This window comes from Cervus canadensis, chromosome 23 (assembly GCF_019320065.1).
Source record: "Cervus canadensis isolate Bull #8, Minnesota chromosome 23, ASM1932006v1, whole genome shotgun sequence".
Taxonomy (NCBI): domain Eukaryota; kingdom Metazoa; phylum Chordata; class Mammalia; order Artiodactyla; family Cervidae; genus Cervus; species Cervus canadensis.
In genome coordinates this window covers 13,389,487-13,406,018 of record NC_057408.1, presented here as the reverse complement: position 1 = coordinate 13,406,018, position 16,532 = coordinate 13,389,487, and the positions used below count along the sequence as shown (strand labels likewise).

Genomic DNA, 16,532 nt, shown 5'->3' with positions numbered 1-16,532 from the left:
CGGAGAGCCAGCTCGTTAGTCTCCAGACGCCCCTGGACTCCCCCGAAGCCAGCCGGGAGGCACTTAGAGCAGAATTCCTGTAGATTCATCGGCAGTGACCCTGTATTGCTGATGTGACCTATTTTTTTTAAAGATGAATGCTTTTGTGATTTTACTAAGTATTCTTATTCATTCCTTGCCTAAATGGCTTTCTTCTTGGTTGCATACAGCTTAGAGATTATCAGTGATACAGCACAGCAGAGGTAAGGAGAAACTAAAACATAACCCACACAAGCATTTTCAGGAATAGAAATGTTTTGACTGTGGCATCTTCAGGAATAATTTTGGAGGTTTTATTTTTTTACTTTTTGTATTATATTGGAGTATAGCTGATTAATCAACCCTGAATATTCATTGGAAGGACTGATGCTGAAGCTGAAGCTCCAATACTTTGGCCACCTGATGCAAAGAGGTGAAAAGACCTTGATGGTGGGAAAGACCAAAGGCTAAAGGAGAAGGGGGCGGGGGAGGATTAGATAGTTGGATGGCATCACCGACTCAGTGGACGTGAATCTGAGCAAACTTCGGAAGAGAGTGGAGGGCAGAGGAGCCCGGTGTGCTGCAGTCCGTGGGGTCGCAAAGACAAGGACTTAGCGACAGAACAAAAATAGTTGATTAACAATGTGTGTTAGCTTCAGACGCACAGCAAAGTGGCTCGGTTATACATGTATCTATTCTTTTCCAATTCTTCCCCCAGGTAGGTTGTTACAGAACATGGAGCAGAGTTCCTGTGTTCTAGAGTAGGTCCTTGGTGCTCACCCATTTTTGATGTGGCAGTGTGTACATGATGTGAACTGTTTTTTTCTACAGGCAGGTATGTGGGGATGAAACACGGATTCCAGGAACTGGAGGAGACGCCTATCAATCAACACTTACTCTATCCTGATCCTTCTGCCTCTGTAAATGTGTTTGTAATCACACACATTTCAGAGATACACAAAAATAAATAGTATAATGAGGTCCCACATACCTGTCACCAGCTTCAAAAACTGTCACTAAATGGCCAATCTTGTTTCATCTTTCCCACTTCCTTGAGATATTATTTTGAGATAAATACTACACTTTATATCATTTTGTCCATAAATGTTTCAGTACGCGTCTAACAGATAAGAACTATAAAAATGCATAACCACTATACCATTATTGGATTAAAAAATTAAAAAGTCCTTGATATCATCAAATACCCAGACAGGGCTTGCGTTTCCGATGGTCTCATAAACGTTACATGCTTTTCTACAATTTGTTTTGTTGTTGCTCAGTCGTCCTCCCAAGGACATAAAGGACAGAATCCAAATAATGTCCACACATTCCATAAATCGTAAAATTCTAGGAAATTCTGGGTTGGAACAATAGCCAGAACAGACCTGGACTTCTTTATCCCTACTTTATGTTGCTTGAAATTGCAATTGTAGGGGGAGCATTTTTTTCTTATAAAAAAAAATTCGAAGTCTCTGTTGGTAATTGGAAAGCTGTTTCCAAGGGCCCCAGGTGTCCGGCCTCATAAAGAAGCACTTGACGATCAGAGCAGCGTTGGCAGGCGAGTCGTCCGCACTGGGGTCCGCGGGGGTCGGCCGTGTTCCTTGTCTTTAGCGGTCGCCCCCCCGCAGGATCTCCTGCGAGGCCCAATTAAGTCAGGGGCGCAGGTGCCGAGCCGGCCACCAGGGGGCCCCCGAGGAACTCGATGAACTTCGCAGACGCCCGGGAAGCCACCTGGGGGCCGGTTTCAGGCCAGACCCAACAGACCCGGGTGGGTCAGGCTCCTCACGCGGGTCAGATCCCGCCAGCAGAGCAGACCTCCGGAGCCGGGGCCGGGAGGGCCGGCTGGGGACGGACAAGGCCAGCCGTCGGCTGTCAGAGGACGCCGGGTTTGCAGCCCGCCCCACGCCGCAGTGCTCTTCTTTGCAGACTCGCTTGAAGGACAGGTAAGGGTGTGCCGTGCCAAGAAGCGCCTGGTCACCCCGTGGGTGTTAACGAACCCTTCGATTGTTACCTACACAGAAGGCGCTATTACAAGTAATGTGGGACACATGCAGTCGGGATGAAAGTGAAAAAAGTGTCAGCCCCTCGGCCTGTCGGACCCTTTGCCGCCCCATGGACTGCAGCCCGCCAGGCTCCTCTGTCCAAGGGACTTGTGGCAGCTCGCGGCTGTCAGTTACAGGAGCCCTAGCAGACAGACAGCGTCCCCCAACACAGCCTCTAACGGAGAAGGAGGAGACCGCGTATGTGGCTTCTATCCCCACCCCCTCGGTTCAGAACAGACAGGCATCATCCCGTTGTCCTGGAGGCGGGAAGTCCGGAATCAAGGTGTGGGCGGGGCCCCGCTCCCTCTGCGGCGCCAGGGAGACGCCTTCCCGCCTCGCCCAGTCTCTGCGTTGCCGGCAGCCCCCGGTGTCCCAGGGCTTGCCAACGGCCATCGCCCCCTTGTGTCTCCACGTCGTCTGTCTCTGTGCCCAGACCTCCCCTTTGCGTAAGGACTCCAGTCACACTGGATGAGGGCCAGCCACTCCCCGACCCCGTGATCTCAGTTTTTAAAATGATGTATTTAAGGTGCATGTGTGATGCTAGGTCGCTTCAGTCGTGTCCAGTTCTTTGCAAACCTATGGACTGTAGCCCACCAGGCTCCACGGTAAAAGGGATTCTCCAGGCATGAATACGAGAGTGGGTCGCCATGCCCTCCTCCAGGGCATCTTCCCGACCCAGGGATCAAACCCGTGTCTCCTGCATTGGCAGGTGGATTCTTTAACATTGGAGCCAGCTGGGAAGTGCCACCTGGGAAGCCTCATACTTAAGGTAGTTAATTTTATTATTATTATTATTTAATTTTTGGCCATACCCTGCAGCATGTGGGACCGTTGTTCCCAACCAGGGATGGGACCCACACCCCCTGCATTGGAAGGTGGAGTCTTACCTGGACCACTGGGGAAGTCCCTCTCATGATCTCACTTAAACTCAGTTACCAGATCTGCAAATAAGGTCACTTGCTAAGGCACAGGGGGTTTAGGACTTCCTTTATCTTTTCCAGGGGCCACAATTCAACTCATAGCATATGCCCTCTTATAAAATGAATCATGCTTGAAATGCCTATAATGACAAACCCATGAACTGTGTACATGGTGGATCATACCATCCAGGATAAACATATGAGTCTATGAAGGCATCATAGCAACACAAAAACAATGGTGATGTGCAAAGGACATACTGTGATTTTACCAAGAAAAGAGAACATTTTAACCTCAAGGTATATTAAATTCACTACTTTTGATGCTTTTTAATGACCAGTGATAAAGAAAATACATGTAGACCCAAAAAACCCCCCCAAAAAAAAATCTAGATTTTTTTTTTTTTGCTAAAAAGTTGCATTGGGGCCAGTTATCATGCTACAAATACTAAACAGATTATCACAGAACGCTTTTATATAATAAACACAGAGAACTTGTCTACCTTAGATATTCACAAAATCTGATTCACACCCTGTTTAAGAAACACAAGCGTTTGTGACATAAATGAAGCCACCCTTGGCGTTGCTCGTCGCCTCCCACAAAGGGTCATCCACTCTCCAGGGTTTTTCCGGGAGCTCTTGGCCCTGCGGGCGCTGATTTCAGCAGACACCACTTCAGTTCCTGACATGGCTTCTCAACGCACAGCGTCAGGACCAGCCCAGCGATGAAGGTCAGCAAGCAGTGTCCCAAGAAGAGATAGAACTAGAGAGAGAGGGGGACAGGGCGGACACAGTCTTACTGCGAGATTCCGGTTGTGTTTGGGCCCTCAAGGGCCCCATCCTGGCTGTATGAAATAGATCTGTAAGACAAACAGCCGCCAACATTAAAAATAAAGAGAAGGAAAGAACGATACTACCCTGTACTGAAGTCCCCCCTCCAATAAAACAAAGGACAATAGGCTTTTGAGAAGTAAACAGAGAAGCTTCTCGTGAAGCCAAAAGCTTGTACTGTTCCAGGAGGGAACAAAGGGTGATGCCACATCCAGCTGGGGGCGGGGCCGCCTCACCATGTTGACGTCTGTGTAGTGAATCAGCGTCTCCTGAAGCCCGTTGTAGAGGATGATGAGGGTGGGGTGCACCAGGTAACAAGCGTAGCTGATGCTGGCCAGGGAAGTCCAGACTCCGCAGGAGAGCAGCCGAGTCACCAGGCCTGGGGGGACAGGCACCGATTCCCAGAGCGGTGAGCCCCTCCTGCGCCTGGGGCTACGGGGGCTCACCGCAATCCCTCTGGGTCCTGCCCCTGAGTCTGTGAACCTTCTTCTAAGAAGGTCTTTATTCATTATATATTTTCTGGGTTTGTTCTGGCCATGCCGTGCAGCCTATGGAATCCTAGTTCCTTGACAGGGTATCAGACTCTCACCGCCTGCATTGGAAGGGCTGAGTCTTAACCCTCAGACCACCAAGGAAGTCCATGTTCTTTTTAATTGTGTGCTAAGTTGCTTCACTCGTGTCCAACTCTTTGCAACCCCGTGGACTGTAGCCCACCAGGCTCCTCTGTCCATGGAGATTCTCCAGGCAAGAACACTGGAGTGGGTTGCCATTTGCTTTTCCAGGGGATCTTCCCAATCCAGGGATCAAACTCACATCTCCTGCATCTCCTGCAGTGGCAGTTGGGTTCTTTACCACTATCGCCACCTGGAGAATGAACTAAAACAGATAAGCCAAAGCCAAAAACAAAACAAACTTCAACTCCCCATTGTAGACATATAATAATAATAAGAGATGCTCATATTGAGTTTACAGCCAGTTTATTTCCTTAGTGTGGTTTCAACCTCTGAGCACAAAACATTCCACATATAAAACAAGGTGCACAGTCCCTTGGCCGGCCTGGGTTCTGATTCAAGGCGCAGCACGCAAGCTGCTGGACCTCAGGACAAGGGCGGGAACACCGTGTGGCCCCAGAGCCTTCACCTTGTGTAACTGGTGTGTCTTCTGCAACGGGGCTGTCCCCTCTGATAGCTGTGAGCCACTTGTGGCTATTGAATTTAAAGGAATTAAAATAAGAACAATGAACCATTCCCTTGCTGAATAAAACCAATGGCTCTCTGCAGTGGGGTAAATGGTGGTATTCCCCCAAAGCTGTGTCCGCCTGGAACCTCAGAATTGGAAATAAGGGTCTTTGCAGATGTCAAATGGGCTTCCTTGGTGGCTCAGACGGTAAAGAATCTGCCTGCAATGCAGTAGACCTGGGTTTGATCCCTGACTCGGGAAAACGCCCTGGAGAAGGAAATGATGTAATTAAGGTAAGGAATGAGAGGTCAGGTCATCTTGGATTAGGGTGGGCCCTGAATCCAAAATGTCCTGGAAACAGACAGAAAGGAGACACAGACGCAGAGGAGAGACGCGGGGAGACAACCACGTGGAGACGGGGACGGAGACTGGAGTGACGCACGGAGGCTGTCCAGGACCCCGGAGAGGGCGGGATGGAGTCCCTTCAGAGCTCCCAGAAGGACCTTGCCCACGCCTTGATCTGGAATTTCTAGCCTGCAGAACTGAGTGCTCAAGCTCAGTCGCTCAGTCGTGTCCGACTCTTTGCGACCCCATGGACTGTAGCCTGCCAGGCTCCTCTGTCCATGGGGATTCTCCAGACAAGAACACTGGAGTGGGTTGCCATGCCCTCCTCCAGGGGAGCTTCCCGACCCAGGATAGAACCCGAATCTCCTGCGTCTCATGCATCGCAGGCAGATTTTTTTACCTTCTGAGCCATCTCCAAAACCAGAAAATCAATTTCTGTTACTTCAAGCCACACACACATACACACACAGAAAAGAAAACATCTAGACTAATCTTTTAAAATCACAAACCAGATCATGTCACGTGGCACTTAGAATAAAATCCAAGTTCCTCCGGAGGCCCTGATGGCCTGGCGTGATCCGAGCCCTGCCTTCTTCTCTGTCCTCACTCCCATCCCTCTCCTGCCTGGATCCGTGACCCCTGACTCACTGGTTTTCTTACTGTTCTCCTCACCCACTCAGCATGTTCCAGACTGGAGAACTCTGCCTTAGGATTCCATCTGCCTGGACTGCTTTTGTACCACGTATTTGCAAATGCACCCCTAATCCAGTTACCCTCCCACCCCTGAATTTTTTTTTAAATTTTTGGTCTTGATGCAAGGCTTGCAGGATCTTAGTTCTCTGACCAGGGATCGAACCCATATCCTTGGCAGTGAAAGCATGGAGTCCTAACCACTGCGCGGCCAGGAAATTCCCCTGGCTTGTTTTTACTCACCATATTTATCTGCATCTGAAATTGTATTACAAATATATTTACTTCATGTGGCTCTGGGTTCATTTCCTATGGCTGCTGTAACAACCTACACAAACACGGTGGCTTAAAACAACAGAAATTTGCTCTCTCATCATTCTGGGGACCAGAGGCCCAAAATCAACATCACGGGCCAAGATCAAGGTGTGGATGGGGTCACATTCTCTGGAGGGTCTGCGGGAGAATCCACGCCTCGTCTCTTCCAGCTCTGGTGCCTTGACATTCCGTGGCTTGCAGTCACAGCAGCCCACTCAACACCAGCGTTTTCAAGTCTCTCTCTGCCGAATCTTCACGTCACCAGCGCCTCTGTGTGTGTGTGAAACCTCCCTCTGCCTCCTCTATAGGGAAACCTGTGATTGCTTTCAGGACCCACCCAAATAATCCAAAATAATCTCCCCTTCTCAAGATCCTTGACCACAGCAGCAAGTTGCCAAGGGTTTGGGACCTAATGATGGAGACCATTATTCAGGCTGCTAGTCTCCTGGTCTCGCACTTTCCCTACCCCATAGCAATCTCCTACAGAGAGGGATTTTTCTTATTTATTGTGATATCCTCAGCATCTAGAGCAGTGCTTGGCATAGAGCGACCTTTCAATTAAGTATTTTATGCAATCAAGTGAATAAATATAACTCATAGTCAAAAGGCGCCTTTGCCCCCATGTGAATCTCAAATGGTGAACCAAGCTACTCCTGTGAAACAAACAAAATAGTTGTAGAATTAAGTCAGTAAAAAAAAAATCCATGCCAAGATATGAAAGTAACCTCAGTGCCTATCAACAGATAAATGGAGGGAATTCCCTGGTGGTCCCAGTGGTTAGGACTCTGTGCCAAAGGTGTAGGTTTGATCCCTGGGCAGGGAACTAAGATCTTGCAAGCAAACAAAATAGATGAATGGATAAGAGATTGTAGCTTATACGTATATATATACATATATGTATATATACAACAAAACACTTGTTGTTTAGTCACTAAGCCATTCACAACTATTTGTGACCCCTTGCACTGTAGCCTGCCAGGCTCACTCAGTCCATGGGATTTCCCAGGCAAGAATACTGGAGTGAATTTCCTTCTCCCGGGGATCTTCCTGACCCAGGGATTGAACCTCCATCTCTTACATCCTCTGCATTGGCAGGTGGATTCTTCTTTACCAGCGAGCCACCTGAGAAATCTAACCAATTATTATCTTGGCCCACAGGGCTGTCGCATTAGACAGGAATCCTGGGATGCTTGCTGGCACATCCGAGCTGGCCTGTGCCAGGCCAGGGAGAGTAGCTGTTTATGTTCTGAGACTGTCAACAGTTCACAGTCATTGTCATCAATGGAGGTCATGGGATCCAAACCCGTAAATGCAAATACATCAGTCAGAACCCAGCCTGATTCCCCTGCAACATCGTTCTCCATAGAAGGGAAAGCTTTTAACGCTGAAATATTAAAGGACAGATCTCTCAGCATTCTGCATGCATAAAAGTGCATGAACAATCTGAACATGAGTGGGGAGAGGGGCTGGCATGCGGAAATGAAGAGGGGCTTCAGGCTGCGTCCTGAGGCCCAGGCTCGCTTTCCAGCTGTGTGACCTTCACAGCGGGCTTCATCTCCAGGCCCCATTTTCCTCGCTGAGAACAGAGCTGTTTATAGCCCTACCTGTAGCCGTGTGGCCAGTGCCGCCCGAGGCCGCGGGTGAAGTTCTCCGCGGGGCCTGACCCGAGCTTGCATTCAATAAGCAGGACTCGTTATGTTCACTTCATCAGGCTTTTCCAACCACCTTTGCTGAGGCTAACGGGTTTGGGTTCACAGGCCAAGTTTTAAACTCACCCCGATTATTTCCCGGGTAGGGGAGGGGTACAAATGTGTCGTGTCTCCACTTGGGAGATTCCTGCCAGCCTTTCTTGGTCATCTGCTGATACCTCAAGCACCTCGTGGGATTCTCTGGTGGCTGAGACAGTAAAGAATCTGCCTGCAATGCGAGAGACACGGGTTTGATCCCAGGGTCGGGAAGATCCCCTGGAGAAGGGAACAGCAACCCACTCCAGTCTTCTTGCCTGGAGAATCCCACGGACAGAGGAGCCTGGCAGGCTCTAGAGTCCATGGGGGGTCGAAAAGAGTTGGACACGGCTGAGTGACTCACAGTAGCAGATAAGCAGGTACCTTGTGGCCAATAGAGAGGAAAGAAGGGAAAAGTCAGGTGATCTGAACAGACATTTCTAATCTAGAGAAGATCCTTTCTTTCCATTTAAGCTCTTTATCTGTTCCACTCTGAAAGGCTGGCTCAACAGAAAGAGTGTCCCCGTTATCAAAGGGCTGAGGGGGTGTTGCTAACTCTTTAGTTCACATGGTCAGAGGGGGAGACGACAGTGGGAGTGGGTCCCAGCACTGCGATTTTCTTCCTCATGACATTACCATACCTGCTCACTTCCAATTTCTTCTTCTTTTTTTTTAAAAGCATTTTCTTTCTTTTGTTACAAAAAAATATTTATTTATTTGATTTTCTGCACTAAGTCTTACTTGCAGGACTCAGGATCTTTCGGTTGTGGCATATGAGCTCATAGTTTCAGCACGTGGGATCTAGTTCCCCAACCAGGGGTCGAACCCAGGCTCCCTGCACTGGGATCGTGGAGTTTTAGCCACAGGACCACCAGGAAGTCCCTATTTTAATTTCTAAACTAGCTTCATTGGAGAGGCTGTCGATTTTTCTTTTAGAACCTGCATGTGTATATAAACCAGTATAAACATCTCAAACAGAATATATGGGTAAGTAAGTAAGTGTTAAGTCGCTCAGTCGTGTCCGACTCTTTGCGACCCCATGGACTGCAGCCCACCAGGCTCCTCTGTCCATGGGATTTTCCAGGCAAGGATACTGGAGTGGCTTGCCACCTCCTTCTCCAGAATATACGGGTAGGTTTCCCCAAATATGTAGACAAAGGGTGTCTTTGAGTCTCTGTCAGTCATTCATCGGTCAATACTAGTCCATGTACACATGGTCTCACATTGTCGCCCTTAACAGACCCGCGTGTGAGCCCCCCGCAAGCCCGTCGCTGCATCCTACCTCCATAGCCTTCCTGACACGCGAACAGGACCCAGCCCACGGCCGCCGCCCACACGGTCCGGTGGAGGCCTTGGTAAACAGCAGCGGCAACAGAGGAGGTGGGGGAGACGTCGTCCACCGTGTAGGCCAGGGCGACCACTAGCAGGAGAGTCGACAGGGAGCACCCCCAGCCCAGCAGAGCCTGCCCCTGGGGGAGAGGAGAGGCTCTGCTCACAGCCCATCCTGGCCACGGGGCATGTCATCCCTGTTACACTGACATTTGGTGTGTTATCAGTCACTTTCAGGGCCTGTTGGTAAACCTCTGGACTGGAACAGAAAGCTCAGCTTAGTGGTTACGAAGGGTCAGGGTGGGGGCGGGGTGGGGGCCAGAAGGGTGTGTGACCACGTCCACAGGGTGACCTTCGTGGTGGCAGGGGAGCTCTGCACCTTGATGGGGGTGGTGGTCACACAAACCTACAGACATGATAAAATTGCACAAAACTGTACACACGCACAAACGCGTACGCGTGAAACTGGTGGATCTAAGGCTGATGGACTGTGTCAACGTCAGTGTCTCGGTTGGGATCATATCCCATAGTTACAGAACATCTTACTGGTGGAGAAACAAGGGTTGAGGATTCACAAGATCTCTACTACTTTTGCAACTTATAGTGAATTTTGAATCATTTTTACAGTTAAAAGAAAGAAGGAAAGGTAATGCTGTAGTCGTGCCCCCCACCACTCCGAACCTCCCACTCTGTTCCAACCAAGTAGGGCTCCTCGATTGGTTCTGCCCCCACCCTAAATGTGAGAGCCCCCAACACACAGCCCATGCCTGGGCCACGCCCGTCACTGGGGACACAGCATGGCGGAAGGAATGGGAGAATGGAGACGTTTCCAGCACACAGAATAGCCCCGTGAGTTAAATTCAATCAGTATTACTGGGCTCAGTTCAAGATCTTAGATTTCACCTTACCTGACCTTTTCAGGGGGTTAAGACTCTTGAGAGTCCCTTGGACAGCAAGGAGATCCAACCAGTTCATCCTAAAGAAAATCAGTCCTGAATATTCATTGGAAGGACTGATGTTGAAGCTGAAACTCCAGTACTTTGGCCACAGGATTCGAAGAACTGATTCATTGGAAAAGACCCTGATGCTGGGAAAGGTTGAAGGCAGGAGGAGAAGGGGATTACAGAGGATGAGATGGTTGGATGGCATCAGGAGTTTGAGTAAGCTCCAGGAGTTGGTGATGGACAGGGAGGCCTGGCGCACTGCAGTCCATGGGATCGCAAAGAGTCGGACACGACTGAGCGACTGAACTGAACTGACTGACCTTTTTAGACCCAGACCCATCTTCCAAGGGTCTCTCTTGCTTCTCTGTTCCAGTTCTCTGGGTGCTACGATGACATCTACATCGACCTGAACTAGCTTCTTATTATTCTACTGTCTCATCTCTAAAGAGAAGCTCTCCCTCGGGTCTCAGGCTCCTGCCTCAGGTTCTGGCGACAGGGAACGAAGTTACTTCCTCGAGAGCTCTCCGTGAGCCTCTTCTTTGAGCCTTGGGTCCCTTTCGCTCTTAGAATGCACGCTGCCTTATCTCATCCCTACTACACGGAACATGCCTCAGCGGCCTCGGGCGGGGACTCTCTGTTCTTTTCTGGCTTAGAGTTTGCCCCTGGCCTACTCATTCTTCTAAGTCATTCCTCCAGCTGAGCCTGACTTGTGTTCCAGTTCTATACTCCCTGGTCCTGACCTGGTCCTTGAAGCGGCTCCCAAATGCCCCGTCTCATCGTAGGCTTTCCCCTCTGTCCACACCCACTTTCTCCTTGGGCATTATGAACCTGGACTACACTAAAGCACCTCGTGTGTGTGTGCGTGTGTGTGTGTGCGTGTGCATGTGTGCGTGCGTGTGTGTGCGTGCGTGCGTGTGTGCGCGCACATGTGTGTGTGCGTGTGTGTGTGTGTGTGTGCGTGCATGTGTGTTGGATCTGCGTTCTTGCACGAGGGCTTTCTCTGATTGCGGCGAGCGGGAGCTGCTCCTGTGTGTGGCCTTCTCCTCGCGGGGACTTCTGCGGAGCCCAGGCTCGCGGCGCACCCGCTTCGGCAGTCTTGGTGCCGGGGCTTAGTTGCTCTGAGACATATGGAATCTTCCCGCACCAGGGATCGAACCCATGTGCCCTGCATTGCAAGGTGGATCCTTAACCACCGGGCCACAGAGAAGTCCCAAAGCACCTCTGAATGGCCTTCTGTTAGAACGTACAACCTGACTGTGCATTTTCAAGGAAGCATCGTCACTCCAGCCTACAGGAAAAGTCCTGTAGCCCTGTGGATCCATCGCTTCCCGTGACGCCCCAGCTCCTGTTCCTGCTACGGGCAACACAAGGCTTTCCCAGGCCCAGGGCCTCGTCTCTAGAACATTTAGATGAGGCGCCCACAAGACCTCAACAAACCAAAGTAGGGCCTAGCAGAGGGGGTCTGGGGTCAGCATGGCCCCCGAATAGTGCAAGGGAATTCTTGACCCTTCTTTCCCTGAGAAGCAAATTATCCTCCATTCATTTATTGAGTGATTGCAGAACCAGATGCTAGAAATTCAGAGGTGCGTAGGAACATGTTCTGCCCTGAAGGTCTTGTGGATCAACAGAAGTCATATAAGTAGGTTTTGCACGAGGCAATGCCAAAGAATGCTCAAACTACCGCGCAACTGCACTCATCTCACACGCTAGTAAAGTAATGCCCCAAATTCTCCAAACGGGGCTTCAGCAACACATGAACCATGAACTTCCAGATGTTCAAGCTGGTTTTAGAAAAGGCAGAGGAACCAGAGAACAAATTGCCAACATCCGTTGGATCATCAAAAAAGCAAGAGAGTTCCCAAAAAACATCTACTTCTGCTTTACTGACTATGCCAAAGCCTTTGACTGTGTGGATCACCACAAACTGTGGAAAATTCTGAAAGAGATGGGAATACCAGACCACCTGACCTGCCTCTTGAGAAATCTGTATGCAGGTCAGGAAGCAACAGTTAGAACTGGACATGGAACAACAGACTGGTTCCAAATAGGAAAAGGAGTACGTCAAGGCTGTGTATTGTCACCCTGCTTATTTAACTTCAATGCAGAGTACAGCATGAGAAACGCTGGGGCTGGAGGAAGCACAAGTTAGAATCAAGATTGCCAGGAGAAATATCAAGAACTTCAGATATGCAGATGACACCATCCTTATGGCAGAAAGTGAAGAAGAACTAAAGAGCCCTCTTGATGAAAGAGGAGGGAGAAAAAGCTGGCTTAAAGCTCAACATTCAGAAAATTAAGATCATGGCATCCGGTCCCATCACTTCATGGCAAATAGATGGGGAAACAGTGGAAACAGTGACAGAGTTTATTTTTTTGGGCTCCAAAATCACTGCAGATGGTGACTGCAGCCGTGAAATCACTTACTTACTCCTTGGAAGAAAAGTTATGGCCAACATAGACAGCATATTAAAAAGCAGAGACATTACTTTGCCAACAAAGGTCCGTCTAGTCAACGCTGTGGTTTTTCCAGTGGTCATGTATGGATGTGACAGTTGGACTATAAAGAAAGCTGGTGCCAAAGAATTGATGCTTTTGACCTGTGGTGTTGGAGAAGACTCTTGAGAGTCCCCTGGACTGCAAGGAGATCCAACCAGTCCATCCTGAAGGAGATCAGTCCTGGGTGTTCATTGGACGGACTGATGATGAAGCTGAAACTCCAATACTTTGGCCACCTGATGCGAAGAACTGACTCATGTGAAAAGACCCTGATGCTGGGAAAGGTTGAAGGCAGGGGGAGAAGAGGACAACAGAGGATGAGATGGTTGGATGGCATCACTGATTCGATGGACATGAGTTGGGTAAGCTCCGGGAGTTGGGCATGGACCAGAAGGCCTGGAGTGCTGTGGTTCATGGGGTCGCAAAGAATCAGACACGACTGAGCAACTGAACTGAGCTGAGGCTAAGGTAGTGCTTTAGACAGATTGCCCTGAGGGTGGATTTGAGATCAGACTGGAGGCAAGAAAACTAGTGAAGATTCCAGGTAAGAGAAGAGATGGGCTTGAACAAGGTGAGGTGGAACGGCCACGAGAGACCAGTAGGAGAAAAAGTCCGAGGGGCGTGGTGGATGACCAGATTGGGGGGGTGGGCAACAGGCAGGAGGCATCCAAGATGAACCCAGGTTTCCGGCTTGACCTATGACCTTGGATGGTGAACCAGAATGATTACCCACAGGGAAGAAACCCCATCTGGAAGGCAAAGCAACAGCTTTCTAAACATCTCACAACCTGATTCCCAGACGGAACCATCAAATCTGACCAAGAATCTTATTTCTGGAAGCCAAACAGCTTTTGCTATTAAAGAAAATCCAGCCCACATCACCATGACCTTCCAGAAGAGGGGCTTGCCCTTGCCATCTCAGTGGGTGTGTTTTCCCATATCAGAGGTTTCTCTGGGTCTGTACCAGGGCTCCAATGGGTGGCACCCGGCTGGGTGCTGGATCCAGAGCTTTCTTAAGGGGAGCTCAGTGAGAACAGCAGAGAATCAGGGAAGAAGACAAGGTTCCTCTTATTCTCTGGCATCAAGAGCCTTTGAGGACACACCACAGCACAGTCCAGTACCCGGAAGTCTGCCTCCTGCCCGGGGCTTTGGAAGAGCCTGGCCAAGGGCAGTCTGACCCCAAGTGAAGCTGGTTCCTACAGCGAGGCATGGGGGAGCCATGTACCTTAGTTCTCAGAATGTCTGCCTGGTGATGGTGCATGAAAACGCTCAGTAAGAGGCCCACGAGGAAAGGCCCATATCGACAGTAGGGCTTCGTGTAATACTCCAAGAAATACAGTCTGGCTGCCTCTTCACTGAAAAACACAAGGACAAAAGGCCAGAGGTTACATCTGATCTGGACGTGGATAAAGGTACCTCTCAGACATTCACTGGGACAATCAGCAAACCCAAAGACACTGGGAGTACGTGAGTTCCTTTCTTCAGTGATGATCCGCCAACAGTGCCCTCACGACCCTGCCTTGGGCCACGGCTGGCTTCTGAAATTCCAAAGTCCCTTGGAACCTGGGACCCAAGGAAATATGATGACTGCGTTCTTTTTAAATAGCTGTTTCCAGTGGCTGGCATGTCAGGATAGCTCTAAAAGTGTGGTTCCCAGAAGTGAACCTCTTCTGAACGATGAGAACCTCTTCGTGGAAGCTCTAACAAAATTGGGTGGCTTGGGCTCCAGCCCTGGAGATTCACATTCAGTTGGTCCAGGGTGGTGCTTGCTGGAAGCATTGGTGAGATGTCAATCCCCACCCCCTAACAGGTGACTCTCATTTGCATCTGGGGTTGAGAACCACGGGGCAGAGCGAACCACCTTCTCAGTCACCCAGCTGCGCACACGGAAGCTGATGGCGTGATGGGAAGGGCTTGGTGCCTCTCTGGTCTAAAAGCCTGGGGTGTGCTCAGTCGCTCATCCATTCATCTGTTCCACTCGCAATGCATTTTGGGCATTTTTTTTTTTTTCATTTTGGGCATTTTTTTTTTCTTTTTGGCCATGCTGTGTGGCATGTGGGATCTGAGTTCCCTGACCAGGGATCAAACCCGCGCCCCCTGCAATGGAAGCATGGAGTCTCAACCACTGGACTGCCAGGGAAGCCCCTTGGGCACTTCTGTGCCAGGCACAGTTCTGGGCTGTTTCACCCTGGGAGGTCAGTGAAGGCTGCTCTGAGAAGGGGACATGCATACAGAAGCCTGTAGGGAGTGGAGGAGCTTGCCTTGCCCAGATCTGGACTCTAGAGGAACAGCGTTCTCCTGTGAGGGAACAGCAAGTTCGAGGAGCCTGCGGAGGGAGCCTGTTGGGTGTGTGGAGGGAAGGAGGCTGCTGAGACCTGTCCAGAGTCAGCGGGTGGGGGAGAGACAGAAGACACCAGACAGGGATTCTGCCCTGAGAACAATGGAAGGATTGGGCAGATGACTGACAGCATCCGGTTTCCATCTGCATCAGCCTGACTGCTGCGCTGAGAACAGATGAGCAGGAGATCTCACCTGCTTTTCCTGTAGAAGACTCAGGGCGGTACCGAGGAGTAACTGCTACACATACCCCATCGGAAAGGCAAAGTGGCGTAGTGGGCGAGGTCCTAGGTTCAGCTGACACCTGCGCCACTTACAAGGCGTGTGACCTCGAAGGGGCAACCCCAACCTCCTTACATTTCTGTCTCTCCATCCCACCATAGAGCTTCCCAGCAGCAGTTCACCCCTGGAGGAGAGACGCCATGCAGCCACGTGGGGGCGCCCGTTCCCTCCCAGAAGCGTTTCAGTGGGCGAGCGTGAGCTCCCCGAGGTCAGAGCAGATCCCCAGCGCCAGCTGAAAGAGTCAGAGGCTTAGAAACAAACACGCAATGCACTTTCCCATCAGGCCGAACAGCTCCCGCCCAGGTTTCCGCAGGAGCCGACGTGCGCAGGGCTGAGAGCCTGGCATCCGTTCAGCAGCCCTGCCTGGGAGGTCCCAGCCCTCCTGAGGGCAGGCGAGGGGCAGAGCCGGCGGGCTGGGAACCGCGGCGGTTACCTGGCTTCTGACGGAGCTGCCACCGGAAGGCTGTGAGCCCGCGTGAGCAGAGCGGAGGCGGCGCACGACGCCAGGAGCAGCGAGGCCCCGAGCAGGACGAGGGCACGCTGACTTCTGCAAAGAAGAGAGCACGTTCACGTTCCTTCTCACGCTGGGGCTACCGGAGGCTGGCGGACGTGGCAACCAGAGGTGCTTCCTGCCAGCCTGCCTTTGCGAGAGGCTGGTGTGGGGCCAAGTGTGTCCAGAGCTGGGCTGGAGTTAAAAAGCCTGAGTTAGACTTAAATCTTGATCATTTATTAGTAGCCCAGTCCTGGGCAGTGAAATCCTTGCCTTCGAATAGCTTCATCTTCCTGCTGAAATTTACCGGGACGAGACCGAGCTGGGGAAAGCCCCTTGCCACCCACGAAGCACTAAACGGACTGAAGTGGACGGACTTCCCTGGGGGATCCAGTGGTTAAGACTCTGTACTTCCACTGCAGCGGGCACGGGTTCCATCCCTGGTCGGGGAGCTAAGATCCCACATGCCGCTAGGTGTGACAAAAAGAAAAATAAAAAAAGTAATAATAATAATAATAAAAATTAAAAGTGGTGATTGATTCAGGAGAGAGATGACTGGCAGGCACAGGTGAGGCACAGCAGAGGGGCCAGAA

At 50.5% G+C, this 16,532-nt stretch overlaps 1 protein-coding gene across 1 annotated transcript in view; it reads right to left on the bottom strand.

Moving 5' to 3' along the window:
* Window positions 1-3,195: 3,195 nt before the first annotated feature.
* The window catches only part of LOC122425590 (O-acyltransferase like protein-like), a 32,525-nt gene continuing 19,188 nt past the window's right edge, over window positions 3,196-16,532 (bottom strand). Inside the window, exons 6-10 of the mRNA XM_043444079.1 lie at window positions 15,883-15,996; window positions 14,056-14,185; window positions 9,344-9,530; window positions 4,045-4,187; window positions 3,196-3,740 (exon numbers count right to left, since the gene is read on the bottom strand). Of these exons, the coding sequence (XP_043300014.1) occupies window positions 3,585-3,740; window positions 4,045-4,187; window positions 9,344-9,530; window positions 14,056-14,185; window positions 15,883-15,996 (730 nt within the window). The 3' untranslated portion in view covers window positions 3,196-3,584. The remainder of the gene's footprint in view (window positions 3,741-4,044; window positions 4,188-9,343; window positions 9,531-14,055; window positions 14,186-15,882; window positions 15,997-16,532) is intronic.